At 42.1% G+C, this 20,501-nt stretch overlaps 1 protein-coding gene across 2 annotated transcripts in view; it reads left to right on the plus strand.

Moving 5' to 3' along the window:
• The first annotated feature begins 371 nt into the window (after nt 1-371).
• B4GALT6 (beta-1,4-galactosyltransferase 6) overlaps nt 372-20,501 on the plus strand; it is a 90,783-nt gene continuing 70,653 nt past the window's right edge. For both annotated transcript variants that reach the window (XM_066246909.1, XM_066246910.1), the window contains exon 1: nt 372-904. In XM_066246909.1, coding sequence (XP_066103006.1) covers nt 790-904 — 115 coding nt within the window. In that variant the 5' untranslated portion in view covers nt 372-789. The remainder of the gene's footprint in view (nt 905-20,501) is intronic.

Below are 20,501 nucleotides of genomic sequence, written 5' to 3' on the forward strand. Positions count from 1 at the left end.
AATGCTGCTGCGATCTTCGCCTTTGAGGCCGGGCTGGCAGCTGGCAGTGGCAGCGGCAGCGGCAGCAGCAGGAGCCGGAGCCGCAGCGCGCTCGTGGTTGCCCGGGACGCCGCCTCCTCCACCCCAGGTTTTCCGCGGCCGCCGCGGGGCGCCGGGGCCCGGTGCGGCATGAGGAGGAGGCTGCACGCCGGCGAGCGCCCAGCTGCTCGGCCCCCAGGGCCCCCGCAGGCCCCCGCGTGCCGCGCGCTCCGGCTCCGGCTCCAGCGCTAGCCCCGCGCCGGCACCAGACGCGGAGGTCCGGAGGCGGAGCAGGCGGCGGCCCAGGCCTGCGGAGCGCGGCGGCCCAGATCCTGCGCGCCGGGGACTCGCGTCCTGCACTCAGGGGCGCGGCGGCCGGGGCCGCAGGTAGCACTGCGGTTTGCAGCCGGTCTCCGCAGGGACGCCGCGGCGCGCACCCGCGTCTCTACCCAGCCGGGGTCCCTCTTCCCGCCGCTGAGAGGCGGTTAAACGCGCTCCTCGGCCTCCGCAGGTCCTTGCGTCCCCTCTCCCCCTCACCCCTTCCCCGTTGTCCCCCCGCGCTTCCCCTCCCCCAGCTCTCCGGCCTCTCATTCATTCCGTCCGCACCCTCCCTTGCCTCCCTCCCGCTCCGGCCTGTCCCCCAGGGCCGCCCCGCGCGGACCCCGTTGCGGTCTCGGGGTTCTTAGCACATTCATGGAAGTTTAGGGCCTGGACGCTGCCCGCAAAGCCGGCCGCAGAGCGCAGCCCGAGCTCCCGGGCGGGAAGAGGAAGATGTCTGTGCTCAGGCGGATGATGCGGGTCTCCAATCGCTCCCTCCTCGCCTTCATCTTCTTCTTCTCCCTGTCCTCATCTTGTCTCTACTTCATCTATGTGGCTCCGGGCATCGGTAAGCACCGAGACACACCCTCACTTCCCACGGTCACGCTGGAGGAAACGCAGGATATACTTATGGGATTCGCAAGCTGTACAGAGGCCGGGCAGAAAGAGTTTTATTTGAAATGTTATTTCAGACGAGTCAAATAAACTGCTTCAGGGCATGTCTTTGGTATGTGAGTTTTGTTAATGCACATTTAAATAACTTAAAGAACTGTATTAAAGGACACAGCAAAATTAGGCATGACGGCCCCAGATGCCCTGGTCGCTTTCCTGAGTATTCATGACAGCTCTGTCCATTGAATATAAAGTCTTTAAGCTTAAACTCAGGACTTAGTCATAGTTTTATTCAAACACTCACAGATATAATGATTGGCTATAAAAATATTATGGAGAAACCAAGGGCAGGAAATGTGATTGAGTTCAAGTATGTATGTATTCTAGCGTTCTAGGTCACTTTATGAGAATGGGGTCAGTGAACATTTATTTGTGCTGTACTTGAGAAATTTTTAGGCGATGAATTGTCTTGTAAAAATGCTGCATTATTTAGTCTGCTCTAGTCTGCTTTTCAAGGGTAGCTAACCTTCTTACCTGTTAAGATAACTTCTGAGATAAAATGATAATTGAAATAATTATGTAAGATAGTTTGTATTAAATAGATTAACGTTTTAATCTATTTAAAATTTTTGGCCTTTGGGCAAAAACACACTTGTATAATCTATTTGAATTGGCTTCTTTATCAAAAATCTTAATTCCTCAGCCCCTTTTGGTTAAAAAGATGCCAGTGTGGCATTCTAATGGATGAGAAATAGCAACTTCATATGGATGTTAAAACGCATTGTGTTTCCAAAGCTTTTCTGAATTTTTTCTGGTTCTTATGTATTTAGTGTTAAATTACTTAGTAACACTGTGGCATCTCCTATTGTTAAACACTAGTAGTCTTTTAAATCAGTGTCATTTCTCCCTTTGACTTAGCTAAAAATGGATGGCTTCTTACACCTGAAGAATTTTGAGATGGAATTGTTATCAGGGCATTGTCTTGTTTGGATTATTGTAATGAATTGTAGGGGTAGGGAGGAGAAGCAAACCTTATTGATACCTGTTTAATTTCCTAAAATTACTATCACACCTGTTCCTTTTTAAAAAAAAAATTTTATTTTTATTTTTCAGAAGTGAGAAGCCAGGAGGCAGAGACATACTCCCGCATGTGCATGACTGGGATCTACCAGGCATGCCTACCAGGGGCGATGCTCTGTCCATCCAGGGCGTTGCTCCCTTGTAATTGGAGCCATTGTAGCACCTGAGGTGGAGGCCATGGAGCCATCCTCAGTGCCCGAGCCAACTTTGCTCCAGTGGAGCCTTGACTGCGGGAGAGGAAGAGAGAGAGAGAGAGAGAGAGAGAGAGAGAGAGGAGAGGGGAAAGGGTGGAGAAGCAGATGGGCGCTTTTCCTGTGTGCCCTGGCCGGGAGTCGAACCCAGGACTTCCACATGCCAGGCTGACGCTCTTCCCCTGAGCCAACTGGCCAGGGCTCATTGTAGATTTCTTATTAAAGACATGTGCCCAAAACTAATTAGGTTTTTATAACTAGTTTACATTATAGGTACATAGATTCTTTTGAACAAATTCTTATTTTTGCTTGAATTACATGTTGAGGCAGAATTTTTTTTTTTTTTTTGTATTTTTCTGAAGTGAGAAGCAGGGAGGAAGACAGACTCCGCATGTGCTGGACCAGGATCCACCTGGCATGCCCACCGGAGGGCGATGCTCTGCCCATCTGGGCTGTTGCCCCGTTGCAACTGGAGCCATTCTAGAGCCTGAGGCTGAGTCCATGGAACCATCCTCAGCACCGGGGCGGGGGTGGGGGGCAACTTTGCTCCAGTGGAACCTTGGCTACCGGAGGGGAAGAGAGAGATAGAGAGAAAAGAGAGGGGGAAGGGTGAGAAGCAAATGGGCTCTTCTCCTGTGTGCCCTGGCTGGGAATTAAACCTGAGACTTTCACACTCTGGGCTGACGCTCATCAGCTGAGCCAACTAGCCAGGGCTAGAATTTCTAATGACTAAAATATGTTGTATAAGAGAGCACTTTTTCTTAATTTAAGTAAATGTTTTGAATCTCCTCTGTTGAAAAGTTTATATTAATGCTACCCACATCCACCTGTTCAATAGGCATCAATTATATTTTTCCTATGTTTCCCATCCGGAGACCTTTGGGCATGTGCCTTCCCCAGGCTTCCTGTCATTTTCATTTCTCTTCCGTAGTCTCCACCTATGTTCTTCCTTCCCTTTCTCTCTCTTTTTTTTTTAATTTTTATTTAAAATTTTTTTTTATAGGGACAGAGAGAGAGTCAGATAGAGGGATAGATAGGGACAGACAGACAGGAACGGATAGAGATGAGAAGCATCAATCATCAGTTTTTCATTGCGACACCGTAGTTGTTCATTGATTGCTTTCTCATATGTGCCATGACCGCGGGCCTTCAGCAGACCAAGTAACCCCTTGCTGGAGCCAGTGACCTTGGGTTCAAGCTGGTGGGCTTTTCCTCAAACCAGATGAGCCCGCACTCAAGCTGGCGAGCTCGGGGTCTTGAACCCGGGTCCTCTGCATCCCAGTCTGACGCTCTATCCACTGCGCCACCGCCTGGTCAGGCATATTTCTGCCTTTGTGTGTGATTGCAGAAGGATGAGCGCAGTTTCCTTCCAAGGTAACTGGCTGGATTGAGATTGGAGTTTCACTTAGTATGAAACAGTTTCCAGTATAAAATTCCGAACACGACATAGTAATTTTCCTGCTATAGTATTAAAGGAGTAGATGAGCTGACTTGCAGGTTCATTCAGCAAACGCGATTAGAGAACCGCAGGTAGGCTAGACATTGTTGGAGGCATGGAAGATAAGTGAATAAGCCATGGTTCCTTCCCTTGCACTGCAGTGGGATGAGCCCTGTGGAAGGGCTGTGGCAAGTCCTTGGAAGGCAGGTGGGGGCAAGTGAGGAGTGGTTAAGGATTTCCAGAGGTGGTGGTGGTTTGGAGTGGGTCCTTGAGGATGGACAGGATTTCTCTGTGCTGAGTAAGGGATTCTAGGCAGAGGGAACAGCATAGGGTTCCACAAAACAGGAGTATTTCCATCTGGCTACCACGTAAGGCGCGAGGTGGTGGATGGGCCAGATGGAGAAGGCCTTGCTTGGGCTCTCCTGCCCAGCCTAGTGTTCTGGCGCTGGAGGTCCCTAAAATTCCTGGCAGAGAAAGACAGGTCTTAGCTCCTACAACTTTCTCAGCACTGTCTATGATTAAGAAAAGTTTATGTGCCCATCTTCAATGGGGTAATATCCAGGGGAAGATTGTACAACTCCCCTGGAAGTGGGGATGTCTCTCTTCTTTTGACTCACCAGAGAGTCCTGACCTTTCCCAGACAGCTGACCGGCTGCTGTATTCTCTGAGTAAAGGTGGAATTGGGCTGGGCCTCTTTGGTTTGAATTCCTGTGGGCCTTTTGAAGGAATTAGCTGTCTGAGTGCTTTGTTATTTGGGCCTCCAGGGGTTTTGTGCCCTGGCAGTGGAATTGGCGATGGTCAGGACCTGAGGAGTATGTGCAAGCACATGCGTTGTGGGAGAGGGTGGCTTAGTTAGGTCCTTGCTCAGAGCCCCCTGGCCTTTGCGTTGGTGTTTCTTGGCTAGTGCAGAAGGGAGCTAGTTGCCTCACAGCTTTCTGCAACCCTTTAGCCTGCTGACCTGGCTGGGTGAGCCTGGTTGTGATCTTTTTATCTGATACCGTCTGCTTTGTGTTTCAAAGGTCCTTTTGGCTTTCTACTCAAAAAGTGCTCTCATCGGCATGCACATTTCAGGGATTCTTTTGATTTAGGGCATGGTGTTGGTCATTTCTTTTCTCTGACTCTTTCTTACTAGCCATGCATCCCATGCTGAAATTTTTGTCCTGTATGTTGCAGAGAACACCAGAAGTTTTGAAAAGGGAAATGATGCAGTCCTCTGTTTTAGAGCAGTTCTTTTAGCCAGAGTTGGATTAAGGTCGGTTGAGGCCCTGGACGCAGAAGAAAATATTGGGCCCCTTACATTAGAAAAAACTGTAAAGTTGGGGTTTTGCGGGGCCCCTTAGAAGTTGGAGTCCAGGGCGTGTGCCCGGTGCGCCTGCTGTTAAATCTGCCTCTGCTTTTAGCATGGAGTATGGGTTATGGAGGACAACCAGTGGGAAGGAGGAAATTATTTCAGCAGCTCAGGCATTGGAAGATTGGAACCTAATCAAGGCTGCAGTTGGATCAGGGCAGAGTTGAGAAGATGTGAGTAGTTGGATGGAAGGGAGACAATGCTCGCATTCTATCCTGGACACCTAGGCTGTGGGTAATAGGGGCTAAAGACAGGCACATGCCTTAAGGGGGCTCTTTGCTTGTAGAGAAATTGAATTGGGATGCCTGTAGGATATCCAAGAACTTGTCAGTAGGGAGACAGATGGAAGTAAGGGCTTAGAGCCCAGGAGAAATACAGTGTGAAATACAGGAGAGCCATTGAGTGTCTTCACCCCCAAGATTTTTTTTTTTTTTGTATTTTTTGTATTTTTCTGAAGTTGGAAATGGGGAAGCAGTCAGATAGACTCCCGCATGCACCCGGCCGGGAGCCACCCGGCATGCCCACCAGGGGGCGGTGCTCTGCCCATCTGGGGCGTCGCTCTGTTGTGACCAGAGCCATTCTAGCGCCTGAGGCAGAGGCCATGGAGCCATCCTCAGTGCCTGGGCCATCTTTGTTCCAATGGAGCCTTGGCTGCGGGAGGGGATTAGAGAGACAGAGAAGAAGGAGAGGGGGAGGGGTGGAGAAGAAGATGGGCGCTTCTCCTGTGTGCCCTGGTGGGGAATTGAACCCAGGACTCCTGCACGCCAGGCCTACGCTCTACCACTGAGCCAATCAGCCAGGGCCTCCAAAGGTAATGATACTTATCTATTGTACTTCTCACCTGACGACATACCTGAGATAAAACTAACTCCTGCAAGCAGAAGTGACTGTATGAGTTAGTTACTCTCCCACTGGAATGATGAGGTTAAATTGGAATGTGAAGGTAGCCCACGTGTAATTTGAAAAGTTTCCCTTGAGGCGTTGCTTGAGAGTCAGTGTGGTTGACACCCTGGAAAGTTTAGATGACCGGCTGCCCAAGGAGAGCTTGTGGAGGCAGAAGAGAAGGTCGCTACAGATCAAATCCCACAGAACAAGTGGAGATACAGGAACGAGAAAATAAAGGGAGAGAGAGAGAGATCATGAAAGTGGAGAGAGGTCTTTGCAAAAGTAAGTAAATAAATAAAAATGATGATCAGCAGGACAAGTATGGTAGGTGGGGTAAAGTTCAGTGGTGTAGTGTCTGGAAGGAGAATTGTTAACTTGGTACGTAGGAAGGAGGTCTGTGACAGCCACTGCAAGAGTTTTTTTGGTGTCCTGAGGCCAGATTGCCTTGAGCTGGGGAGGCAATCATGACAGTGACTCATTTAGTGGAAAGGAGGTGGTTAAAGTGTGAGCCTGTAGGGTCAGAGGAGCTTTACAATGGGAAAGCCTGAGCTTATGTGGAGACTTAGGGAGGAAAGGTCAGGTTGGAAGATGTGGGAAGGGGCACAATTTATGACATGTGATCTAGGAAGACTTCATTTTTACTTATTCGTGTAGCAAATGTTAGTCTGTCCAAGGCTCTGTGGTTCTGTGTTGAACAGCTCTCACAGGTCCCTGTCTTCACAGAGCACAGAGCCAGTGGGAAGCTCACACAATTAGAGTAACTGTTCTAGAAAATGGTGTGAAATACAGTTATGGATGTGCCAGTTTGTGGTTGGGGGCACTGAAGTGGTTTAGGTATTGGGGAGAAGAGGAGGATTAAGCTGAGGTCAGAAGCTTATAACACTGGGGAATATAATTTTTGTTGCATCCACAAAAAACACTTGGTCTTACCTAATTCAAGTGTGCTGATCTCAAATCTGACATTAGTTTTTCTCTGTTAGCTACAGTTTTTTTGCAATTCAAGATTTTAGGTTTTCATCTTATTGTAATTTTCAACATTTAGTTTAACAGAATGAAGTAGAATGTCTTCTTGGGCATCATCTTTGTGAAAATATAATAATTTATATAATGCAGTAAATACAATAATATACTAAAATATAGGATTGCATCAGAATTTGTCTACAATTTCAAAATAGAACATATTAAAACACTTATTTTAATTATAAAATTTGCGCAAAACTTATTTAAATTCTATTCAGGCAAAAATTTGCGTTTGTAGCTCTTGCGTTTGTGTACTTGTTGAGGACAATCTCATTTGATGTTCCAGCAGTAGTCTGCTCATCACTAACAGCTCCACGATTTTCAGGAAACTTATCAAGGTGACTGTTCAGGAAGTGGATCTTAACGCTCATACTACATCCAGTGTCGCGGAAAGCCAACAGCATCCTTTGGACCAGAAATTCATAGTTTTCTGCTTTTTTGTTGCCAAGGAAGTTCTTTGTAACTGCCACAAAAGACTGCCATGCTGCTCTCTCCTCCTTATTCATTTTCCTGGCAAATTCTTCATCACATATGAGGGGTCGAATTTGAGGTCCATCGAATACACCTGCTTTTATCTTCTTGAAAGATAAGACAGGAAAAGCAGAAATAATATGTTGAAAGCATTCACTTTCTCTATTCAAAGCCTGAACAAACTGCTTCATTAAGCCAAGTTTGATGTGAAGTGGGGGAAAAATGATCCTGTCTCGATTAACTACAGGTTCCTTCACAATATTTTGCATCCCTACTTCTAGAGCTTCACGTTTCGGCCACTCCTTCTGTGTCCAGTGTTTCTCCTGAGCTCGGCTGTTCCACAAACACAGAAAGCAAGGATACTTCGTGAAACCTCTCTGTTGTCCTAGCAAGAAATTTACCATTTTAAGATCCACACAAATGATCCAGTTATGCTTCTCATACTTCAGTAAGTTAATGACAATTTTTATGTCATTATAATCTTCTAGCTGATGAGTTGAATAACCAATTGGAACCGCTGCATAAACATTACCGTTGTGTAGGAGAACACATTTCAGACTCTGTTTAGAGCTGGCAAGAAATAGCCACCATTCTGTTGGACTGTAAGTGGCAACACCTAACTGGCTGAGAAGACTACTTATATCATGACAGTAAACAAAGTGTTTGTCTTCGGAAAAAAAGTCCACAAAAATTTGTTCACGCTTCCTGAAATGGGATACTTTAGCTGACTGGTGAAGTACATTCTTTTCTTGAAGCTTGGAGGCTAATAACTCAGCTGCTTTCTTTGATTGGCCCAAATCTCTTACTAAGTCATTCAGTTCAGGTTGGCTAAACTGCTGAGGGGTTAATGACTGCTTGGCATCAGAAGAAGACCCTTCAGATTTTACAACCATTTCCTCATACATCTTATCAATATACACTTGATCACTATGTTCACTTTCTTCGTCCTTAGAAGAAATAAAACCATTGAAAACTGGAACCAGGAGTGTCTCAGAGTGGGATAGGTCATAATGCTGAAGGAATATTAGGATATGCGATCATATGCCATTTTTTCTTGCTGATGCCCTTTGTATGGATCAGACAGAAGTAACAGTCACTGCTGTGGTCCTTAGGTTCACGCCAAACCATGGAAATACCAAAAGGCATTCCTTTGCATTTTCCTTTTGCCCCATCATGAAGCATTTCCTCACAATTATGGCACACAATATGAGGAGCCCAATTCTTGTCTTGATCGCCTAAGGGAACTTGAAAATAGGCAATAAATGCATGTGTCACAAATGAAATATTGCGCTTTTGACGTTGAAGTGTGTAACAGCCACATATATAACAGAAGGTGTCAGGACTATTACATTTATGCCTACTCGAAGAAGCCATATTTAATCTTAAAAAAAAATAAGAGGGTGTTTTTATCAGATAATTTTTTTACATTTAAAAACGACTACAATTATGTAAAAGTGATATTTGTAAAACATTGCCTTGTATTATGTTCAATCCAAGAGTTGTTGCCCTTTAACTCCAATTTAAAAACCAATGCATGCCATTAACTGTAACAAATGAAATTAAAATTGCATAAAAACTAGAGCATGCACCAAAAAACAGATTTCATATTTGGAATTAGCGGTGCACAAATATATAGACACAGTTCTAAAACCTCATGCAACAGAAAATGAAAAAAAAAATTGTTCTGCAGTGTAATTAAAGGGTTGACTTGGGGAAGAATACTTCAGGCAGGAATGGAGTATTCGAAGGCTAAGAGGTGAGAGAGTAATGGAAAGTTTAAAAAGAAAAGGCAGGGGCCAAAGCATAGGGTATAGAGGGGAGTGTGGGCTGAAAAGGTCAATATGACACCCGTCCTACAGATCCTTGTAAGCTGGGTTTGAGAACTTGGACTTTAGCCTGAGAACAGTGTCAAACCACTGGGCTTAAATTTTAAGTAGGAGAGTGAAATGACCAGATTTGCATTCTAGAAATATTTTGGCTATACTGGTTTGGATGCATTAAAGGGAGCAAGATTGGAATCAGGGAGACCAGGTGGAGGGGGTGGGATCAAGTGCATAGGTAGATTAATTTTGGAAATGGGAGGAGATAAAGGTGTTTGTCATAGTAAAAATTAGATGCGTGTGGAGAGGGAAGTTGAGGGAGTTCCTATCTGATTAGTTGGGTGCCTGATTTACCTGCTCAGAGTGAGGGGCTCTGTTTATGTGAACAAATCCTAGTATAGAGTGAGCTGTTTCCTGGACGCGGTTAAGAGATTTTGTTTCTGTCTTGGCACATACTGAAGGCTTAGTAGAGAATTGCTGATGGACTGAGCGTTCTTGATTAAATCACTTCTCTTAGTACAGCAGCTCCAGTTCATTCTGTCACCAGCTGACTCAGCAATGCCATTCTGATGTTGGATGTTAGGCATCTTGGGAGAATAAATATGGAGGGGTTAGAAACAGAGGAGAAAAATGCCAGGATCTATCAGTGTATTAGATATCATTTATTTTCTGACAAATTACCCCAAAATTTAGGGGCTTAAAACAACATGTGTTGTTGCAGAGTTTCTATGGGCCAGGAATCTGGACATGGTTTGGTTGGGTGCCCCTGGATCAAGGTCTCACTGGGCTGCAGAGTGGTGATCAGGGCTGTGGTTGAAGGCTCCACTGGGGGAGGTTCTGCTTCCAGGTTCGCCTACGTGGATTTGAGTGTTGTTGCACTGGGGACCTCAGTTCTTCGCAGGGTGTTGGCTGGAGGCCTTGCTTAGTTCCTTGACACATGGGCCTCCATATTTTCTCTTTTAGTAGAGTCACTATGTTCAGTCTGCGCTCAAGGAGTGCTGGGGGAGGCGTTCTTAGAGATGGCCTACTACAGTCAGATTGCCATTTTTGAGCAGTATATGTAACTGAGCTATGTTGTTTCAGCATTAGTGAATTTAAATTCTGTGGCCTTGTGGGAAATGAGGCGTATTTGAAAGGAAAATTGATTCACTGAAATCTGACAATGCCAAATACCATTCTCTGTGTTATTTTCTTATGAATAAATTTGAGGTCTGTTAAATAATGTGGCAGAATGATATAGTGATGTATTTATTCTTTAGCAGTGTTTAGCATTACTGCCCTTTAATGTTTATTAAAGGTAAAAATAGCCATGTCTGTGGATATTTTTACATGAAAAATGCCTAATCTAGATTTGTAGTCTCTTCCTGTGGTAGGTATTCCAAACACTATTTGGAATTTGGTTGGGAACAGAATGCATTTGCCTCTTGAGTGTTATAAAGGGCAGGCAGTTGTCTAACCCATCCTGGCACGAGCCTGTTTATTATAGGATGAATTAGAATGTTTCTCAAGGCACTTGTCCTGTAGGCCTTGGGTTTTGGTGGTTGTAGCTGCGGCTGTCCATTTCCCCACACAGCCCCAATATTTGCTCCTGTGACCAATGGCCCAGCACCATGAGCGCATTGGACACAGAAGCCTGTGTCTCTGGAGCCAAAGCTGTGTACAAAGAAGCCCCAGGAGCAAATTCCCAAAGTTAGGCCACTGTTTTTCCGTGGAGGTGTCCCTACCTACTCCCAACCGCATACTAGTGGGATAGCCTTGCTATAAAGAAAGAGAAGGAAAGACAGGCTCCCAAAGATTTCACTTGCCCAGAGTCTCACATCATTGCTGGAAGAGCTGAAGTAGACAAGTTTGGAAGAGCTGAAATGTACACCTTGGGATATCTGACTCTTTCCACTATGCCTGAGTTGAACCGATCATTGCTGCCCTAGAAAATGGAAGATTTGGGAGAAATCTTCTTCAACCTAAAGGGATACTGTATAAAAGGGGGGGGACTTTTTTTTTTTTTTGGATAGCTTAGATAGTATTGAGGGTAATTACAAGGAAGATTTTTGGCTCATTGTAAAGAAACCAAATCAAATCATTCTAATTGATTTGTAAACAATAAAACAAGTGGCCTTGTAAGCTGTCCTTTTATGTTTTCAAGCCTCGGATTTACTACCTGTTAAGGCTGGAGAAGGTGTCTTGCTTAGGAGACTGGCCAGGCTTAGAGAGCCCTTGAAACCCAGCCACTCTGTGCTGTGATAGACTCTGGCCACTTTTCTCACCCAGCCGAGGGGCAGACCTGCTCCTCCACCTGTTCCTTCTTCCACCCACTACCACTTGTGACTTGTTTTCCCTTTCAGGCTTGCCTTTCATGTTTGTCTTAACCTAAGTAACAATGTGGACGTGGGTGGGCAAGTGAACCTAGCTGAGAGGAAGGAGGAGCATTGCAGAGTGATTGTTCTAGAGGCTGGATTTCCTAGCTTATGTTGGGGAGTTCTTAGAGAGTTGAGAGTCGCTGGGGCTTTGTGTGTTTACTGTCTTCTTTCGGTCAATTTATCTGGCCCCCTTACCAGCTGACTATTGCCTGCCACCACTGCCTCAGATTGTAATTTACCACTTCAGTCAGAGCAGCCTGTCCCTGTCCTTTCTTTCCTCCTCTCTCTCTCTTCATTTTCCCTCTGAATCGGTTTTTTTTTTTTCTTTATTTTTTAAGGACACAGTGATTTAACATTTAAAAAACCTTTTCTTCCCACTTCTGTTTTTTGTCAGGATAATAACAGAGTGAATAATATATGAGTGACATTTTGATTTCAGTTGAAGATCAGGTCCACTGAAGGTTGAAAATAGATTTTCCGAGTATACCTAGAATGGCAATAACACGCTATTTCAAAATTAGGAGTTCCAGTTATCACTAAGTATTTTTACGTCATGTCTTGGGACCACTGGAGAATTTCACACAGCACCCCTATTTTATCTTTTCTTTCCCATGTAAGTTCTACATTGGGCCAACTTGATTTGTAATGTTTCATGGGAGTATTTGTTTTTGGTCATAGCAGAACATGGCAGAGTTTGGATTAAGCTACAGCTAAAACCCTCCTCAATTAAAATAGGAAAGTTAGCGTAAAGGGTGTCCTTTGAAAAGATAAACAAAATTGACAGACCTTTAGCTAGACTCGCCAAGAAAGAAAAGAGAGAGGATTCAAGTAAATAAAATCAGACACGAGAGAGGAGAAATTACAACTGATGCCAAAGAAATAGAAAGGATCATAAGAGACTATGGTGAACAGGTACACCCCAGCAAATTTTACAACTGAGAAGAAATGGATAGTTTCTTAGAAACATGTAACCTTCTAGGTCTGACTCATGAAGAAATAGAGAATCTGAACAGATTTGTTAAAAATAATGAAATTAAATCAATGATAACAATAAACCCCTCCCAAACAAAAGTAAAAAAGATGAGATAGCTTCACTGGTAAATTCTACCAAATATCAAAGAAGATTAATAATACCTCTCCTTCACACAATCTTCCAAATGGTTGAAGAGGAGGGAATACTTTCAAATTTTTTGAAGGTAGTGTTACCCTTACATCAAAACTAGACAAGGAGACCACACAAAAAAGAAAATTATAGGCTAATATTCCTAATGAACGTAGATACAAAGATTCTCAGCAAAATATTAACAAACCAAATTGAACATCATAAGTACATCATAAGGATCATATACCATGATCAAGATGGATTTGTTCAGTGCTTGAAATCAACATGATATACCACATTACTAACATCATTTCAAGAGATGCAGAAAAAACATTTGATAAAATTTAACATCTATTTATGATAAAAACCTCTCAACACAGTGGGTATAGACTGAACATATCTCAACATAATAAAAGCCATATGTAATAACCTGACAGCTAACATACTCAACAGTGAAAAGCTAAAAGCTTTCCCTTTAAAATCAGGAACGAGACAAGGATGTCCACTCTACTTTTATTCAACATAGTATTGGAAGTCTTAGCCGAGCAATTAGGAGAAAGAAAAAACATCTTTCAAATTGGAAAGGAAGATGTAAAATTGTCACCATTTATAGATGATATGGTTTCATTTATAGAAAACTGTAAATTTACTGACAAACTTAGAATTAATCAACAAATTCAGTAAAATTGCAGGGTGCAAAATCAAAATGCAAAAATCTATTGCATTTTTACACACTAAAAATGAACCATCAAAAGTAGAAATTGAGGAAAATCTTATTCACAATTGCATCAGAAAGAAATACCTAGGTATAAATTTAATCAAGAAGATGAAAGACCTGTAAACTGAAAACTATGAGACACTGATGACAGAACATAAAGAAGGCACAAATAAATGGAAAGATAGTTTGTGCTCATGGATGGAAAAATTAATAGTTAAACGTGCTACCCAAAGCAATTTACCAAAGCAAATTCAGTGCGACCCCTGTCAAAATTCCAACGGCATTTTTTCATAGAAAAAGAACAAACAATCCTAAACTTTGTCTGAATCCTGACCAGCAAAAGCAATCTTGAGAAAGAAGAGCAAAGCTGGAGGCGTATTCGGACCTCTTGATCCCTTTCACCCATTTCCCTTAACCCCAAACCCTCTCCTCCTCTGGCAACCACCAATCTGTTGTTTGTATCTATGGGATTGGTTTTGTTTTCTTTTGTTTCTTTTTTTTTTTGATTCCTCATACAAGTGAAATAATACAATATTTGTCTTTCTCAGCCCGACTTATTTCACTTAGCATAAAACCCTCTAAGTTCATTCATGTTGCAAGTAGTAAGATTTCATTCTTTTTTATGTCTGAGTAGTATTCCATTGTATATGCATGCCACATCTTTTTTATCCACTCACCTATCAATAAGCATTTAGGTTGTTTTCATATCTTGGCTGTTATAAATATTCCTGCAATGAACATGGGGTGTGTGTGTGTGTGTGTGTGTGTGTGTGTGTGTATATATATATATATATATATTTTTTTTTTTTTTTTAAAGTGGCTCAGGGGCCACTTTTTTTTTAAAATTTTTTATTTATTCGTTTTAGAGAGGAGAGGGAGAGACAGACAGAGAGAGAGAGAGAGAGGAGAGACAGAGAGAAGGGGGGAGGAGCTGGAAGCATGAACTCCCATATGTGCCTTGACCAGGCAAGCCCAGGGTTTCGAACCGGCGACCTCAGCGTTTCCAGGTCGACACTTTATCCACTGCGCCACCACAGGTCAGGCTTCATGCATATATTTTTTATTAGGGTTTTCTTTTTTGGGGGGATAAGTACCCAGAAATGGAAATGCTGAATCATATGAAAGTTCTATTTTTAGTTTTTTGAGGAACCTCTATGCTGTTTTCCATAGTGACTGCACCAGTTTGCATTCTGACCAGTCATACACGAGGGTTCCTTTTTGTTCACATCCTCACCAAAACTTCTCTCTCTCTCTTTTTTTTTTTTTGATAATTGCCATTCTGACAGGTGTGTGGGGATTATCTCATTGTGGTTTTGCTTTACATTCACCTGATAATGGGTGATGTTGAACATCTTTTCAACTACATGTAGGCCCTATTTACCTTTTTTGTAAAGATGTCTGTTCAGATCCTCTGCCCATTTTTAAATAAATTTGTTTGGTTTTTGTTATTGAGTTGTAGAAGTTCTTTATATATTTTAGATATTAACCCCTTATCAGATATATGATTTGCAAAAATCTCCCATTCAGATGCTTGACTTTTCATCTGATGATTTCCTTTGCTATGCAGAGGTTTTTTAAATTGATGCACCTCCATTTGTTTATTTTTGCTTTTGTTGCTCTTGTCTTTGAAGTCGGTTCCATAAAACCATAGCTCAGGTCTTACATTCAAGCCTTTAATCCACTTTGAGTTAATTTTTGTCTATGGTGTAAGATAGTGGTCCAGTTTCATTCTTTGCATGTGACTGTCCAGTTTTCTCCCACACCATTTATTAAAGAGACTATGGTTTCCCTATTGTTTATTCTTACATCCTTTGTCATAAATTAATTGATTACTTGTGCCTGGGTTTATTTCTGGGCTCTGTGCTTTGATTATTATAACTTTGCAATAGGGTTTGAAATCCAGGAGCATGTATTGCAAAACTTAAATTTACTAGAACAGTAAATCTTAAAGGTTTTTATCACAAGAAATAAAACTATAATTGTATAGTGACAGATTTATGGTGATCATTCTGTGATGTGTACAAATGTCAAATCATGTTGTACATCTGAACCTATTAATAATATTGTATGTCAATTGTACTTTAATTGAAAAGCAAAACAAAACAAATTTCAATTAGTATTTGGCTAGAAAAGTCTTGATAATATCTTTACAGTTAAGTAATAATATGCAGTTTGTTACTCTAACATATCTTGATTGAAATATTATCTCTTATGATATTTGAGGCTTGCTAGTGTTAATATGACTTTACTGAAACCATGTTATATATATTGCCTTCCTGTTAATTAAGTTAATTACTCAGAAATTATGACTTCTAATTATAGTGCAATTTCCAGTTTGACTCAGAGAAGGAAATGCTGGACTTTATTTTCATTTGAATCAAGAGAGCTACAGTAAAGAATTATAAGTTGCCTTGTTTATTGATTTGAAAATATTCTTTAGCTTTGGAAATCTTTGAAATTCATTTCCCATGTGTTGTTCTTTTCCCTCCTGCTTGTTCTACAGTCATCTTCTTTTCATGAGTAAGTAAGTTGAAATTGTGAAAGGTATTTTAACTATGAAAACAAGGAAGTTGGGGATGATTTTAAAGTATATAGTTCAGATTGGTCTCACTTATATTTTTTCTTGTGGTGGAATTCTAAAGTAGATCTAGATTCATTTCACATTTACCTTAGGCACTCTGAAATTATTAACTTTCCATAATTATATAATGTTTTTTGGGAGTGTTTATTTACAGTTTGATCTTTTACTCTGTAATTTTATTGAGTACAATTCCCTACTGATTTGATTTTAAAAGTCTATTTAATTAACTGCATTCTTCCTTCCCCGATTTCCTCATTTCCTTTTGATTCTGCTTTTCTCCAGTGTAGTTTATAACTTTTAACTCTTTGGGCTCCTGTCATGCTTTAAAGAAGCTATGCATTTATTTTAAGTGACTAACAGTGAACTCATAAATGACAGTACAGACAGCTGTCTTGTGTTAGTTGTTTTCAGATTTCTTGGTTAAGAATCTATTTTTTGAATTACTAAGCCCAGTTTAAACTATCTTGAACTGATGATCTGGTTGTTGCAAAAATGCTCCAATGTTTTAGGTGATTGATTTATGCTGCTCCAGGGTTTTGGTTTTTATAGAGGAACTCCCGTGGCCCCTTCGTTTTTGGTACTACTTGGCAAATGGTAGGCATTCAAATAACTATTTGTTGAGTAAGTACATATTTACCCTGAATATCTTGAATAAGATCGTTAGAAAAGTCAAATTCTTCTTTTCATCTTGATCCATATTCAAACCCAAATAATCTTTCGGAATAATTTAAAACTGTTAAAACTGTGGAGTGGAGTTGGCAGAACACCTGTTGTAAAGGATGTCTTGTTAATTTTTAGTGTCTGCATGATCAAAGCTTGAGCTGTTGGCAAAGATCTGACCTAGATATGTACCATATATGATCACCGATAAAATGAGACTATGAGCACAGAATTCTTTCATCCTCTTTCCATTAGCCAGCCCATGATTTACTTGAAAGATGCGGAGGAGATTATAGGTTGGTAATTACTTTTACTGCAGATTTTCTTCAGCCCATACTTGGCTTTGAATTATTATTACCTTAGTAAGTTTACTGTTTAAATAGCACTTTGACATAAAGTAAATTGTTTTATAGCCCGGCACAGCCTAGAGAGTTTTTTATTTTTATTTTTTTGTTTTTAACCTAAGCAATACTTTGGTCCCAGGCCAAATATGAACTGTATTTCACATATAGAGTCTGGCTTAACCCTAGGGTTTATAGCATTATTACTTGAGATAATATATTTAGCTTCACCAACTTAGATGAGTAATTTCTGGAAATTTGTTGAAAAGGGACTAGATGTGGAAAAGAAAAACCTCTAAGCATCTGAAATAGATATTCGAAAGATTTTTGCGAGTTCTTAGGAATTCAGAGACACCTGACTTGGATATTTGTAGGTAATATCAAAGGGCATATGTAAGCGGTGTTTTGCCTTTTTCCATATTGTTTATTTTCTTATATGTTCTGTAGGTAATATGGGGAAACCATTTTCTGTCCTGTAATTGTAAGCGCCCCTCTGACTTCCTCCACCTCCTTGCATTGCTGGCCTCTGTTTTATCCCTCCCCTTGTCACTTCCCTCATAACTTTTTACATTGAAGTTTTTTCTTTTTCTTAGTCCCTCCCTCTCCTCTTTGACTTTCAGCCGTGGCTTCTTCCAGCTTGCTGCTCCTCAGAGTCCTTCAGACCTGTGCTGGGCTCCTGATTTGTTCATTCTACCTGTGTCACTCTTTTGATCTTATAATGGAGAAAGTTGTACCTGTATCCTGGGGTGCTGTTCGTTTCTTAGGGCTGCCACACATTACCACACACTGAGTGGCTTAGAACAACAGAAGGTCATCATACCAGTTCTGGAAGCCACAAGTCCAAGGTCACGGTGCTGGCAGGGCCCTGCTCCATCTGAAGGCTCTCTGGGGGGGTGGGGGAGAATCTTTTCTTGCCTCCAGCTTCAGGGTGCCTGTTGACATTTCTTGGCTTCCTGGGCTGGCGGCCACATCATGCCAGTGCCTGCCGGCATCTTCTTACTGCTTTCTCCTGTGTCTGCGCACGCCTTTGAACTCGTCCTCTGCCTTTTTCTTGTCTGAGCACTCGTCATTGGATTTGGGGCCTACCCAGATAATCTGGATCATCTTCTCATCTCAAGATCTTTAACTTAATTTCAGTTACAAAAACTCCTTTTCCAAATAAGATGACATTCACAGGTTCTGGGAATTAGAATGTGCACACATCTTTTTGAGGGTACCCATTCAGCTGGCGGCATGTAAGCTGTTACAGAAATTAAATGAAATATGATTATTTATATACTTACATATGGCATTCAGCTTAGTGCCTGGACAATATAGGTACTCAGTAAATGTTCATTCATTTACTTTTCTTTAGAAACCTGTGCCCTTCAATGTTCTGCATCCTGGATGATCTTAGGTTAGTACTCACTTCAGAACATTTCCGCTCCACCCTGTCCCCTACCCATGTCCCTGCGACCATCAGGAGGTCTGGGCCACATGTTCATCTTCTTCTGCTTGGCTAGGCCCTGGTGTCCTCATAGCTGTGGCCTGCTGTCCTTGCACCTGTCCAGATCAGTCTTCCCAGCCCTCCATTGCCGGCACTTTGTGACCTCTGTTACCATTACTTCTCGTCTTCACAATGACCTTTCGTCCTGTCCCCCTCCTTCCTGTTTTCCACACCACCCATCCACTTGGACATCTGCAACTCATTTTCCGTTGCTACCTCCTCTGCTGGGTTGTCAATCCTCGAGTGTGCTCGGTTCTGGGCCCCTCAGTGCCTCTGCTTATACTGCCCCAATAATGGAAAAATTTCCCCCTCTTCTTACTACCTTTGGTACCTTAAATTTAAATTTTTTTCTTTCCTCCCTTCCTCAGACCAGTCAGGCTCGGGTCTCCTGTTCCAGAAAAACTTCCCCTGACCTTGCTCTCACTTATCTTTTCTGAAACTTAACTGCTTTCACTTTGTTATTATCCACTCTTATCTGTTTTCCTTTTGTTTCCATTACTTTGCTGTAACTGCTCACTTAAAGATTGACAGTGATCTCCTAACAGCTGTGTAAGAGGCTAACTGATAGGGTGCTAAAAAGCCAGATTACTGGAGCTGGAGCTGGAATCTGAAGCCTAGCTCCACCACTTGCTAATAACTGTGACTTTGGACAAGTTACCGAACTACATGCTTCAATTTTTTAAATCAATAAAATGGGAATAATACCAGTACCCACCTCACAAGGTTGCTTGTAAGATTTAAGTAGGTTGGTCTATGTAAAGTTTTTCTAAGGATGCTTGGCGGAGTATGCACAGAGTATTAATTGTTCTTTTTCTGAGTTATTGATTTTAGTCTTTCTTCTTTGCCTCTGTGGCATTTGACAGGGGGGGACTATTCCCCTTGTTTACTATGTTCAACTTCAGACTGATTTATCTGGGGGCCTTTCATTCTGTGCCTCTGATCTGTGGTCTGTCTCCACATCTGTATCTGAACTTCACCATCTTATCTCCTTTCTAGATAGTTTTTCCTGTAGTAATTCACCACCATGGTTCCCACATTTACTTTTAGACGAGTGTCTCCCCAAATTGGATTTCTAGCCCTCTCTTTCTTATTTCTAGTCTTGCATTTATACATGCTTGCCAGAATGCCTAACCAGTGTGGCCTCCCTCAAAATCAGCCCTTCACTTGACTTACTTTCGTTAAGGGACCTGCAGCCATGTGTCACAGTGGTTAGGAACATGGGTATCAGGATCAGGGGGATGTTGTGTGTGTAACCCTTTAGAGCCCAGGAACCCTTTCCAGATCCCTGTAGATGGGCATATTCTCTTTGTCGTGAGCACTGACTGTGCTTTCACTGAGCAAAACTGGATGTGGAAAGGGGTGGGGAGACAGAGTCATAGCAAATGTGTTCCTCTGCTTTCTTAGGTTGAGAGGGAGGCAAGTTCATAAATCTCTTTCCTCACAAACCCAGGGTAGGATGCCTAGACGCTGTTGTAAACTGTTGATTTATTGAAGTCTTTTTTTTTTTAATTGTCATAGTTTTTCTTCCCCTGGAAAGCAAAACTGGTAAATAAGTTAAATTTCCTTCTAACAATGCAAATAACAAATGAACTAAATTAGAGAACCTGGCATGACTTTAATTAAGCAATAGGAGATTTTGGTGTAGTTCTGGTTGCGTTGAGGCCAAAGAGCAAGGCTGGGAAAGATTTGCCTATTTGTTTTCGTGATGTAGTTTCTTGTACATTGGAATAGAAATTTTAGACAAGGATTTCCTCTAACTCACTGGTTTCCCATTAGGCCAGTACCTTTTATGTTAATGATAATTAGGTATATAGTTACTGGAGTGTGAGTTAACCCAGTTTTCTGATGTTTGGAAGTCAGACAATTTAAACCATTTTCCTGATGGCTTGGCGTGACTAGCAGCACTCTGACACAGCACTTTCTTCCTATTAGCCAGACTCTCTATTTAACCACGGCTTCATTTCCTAATGGGTTTTGTTCTTTAGGGATTAAACCCATGGGGACCATTAACCTGAGGAATGTAACTCAATTAGCTGCTCACCATTTAAAATAAAC

Source organism: Saccopteryx bilineata, chromosome 11 (assembly GCF_036850765.1).
Source record: "Saccopteryx bilineata isolate mSacBil1 chromosome 11, mSacBil1_pri_phased_curated, whole genome shotgun sequence".
Lineage (NCBI taxonomy): Eukaryota > Metazoa > Chordata > Mammalia > Chiroptera > Emballonuridae > Saccopteryx > Saccopteryx bilineata.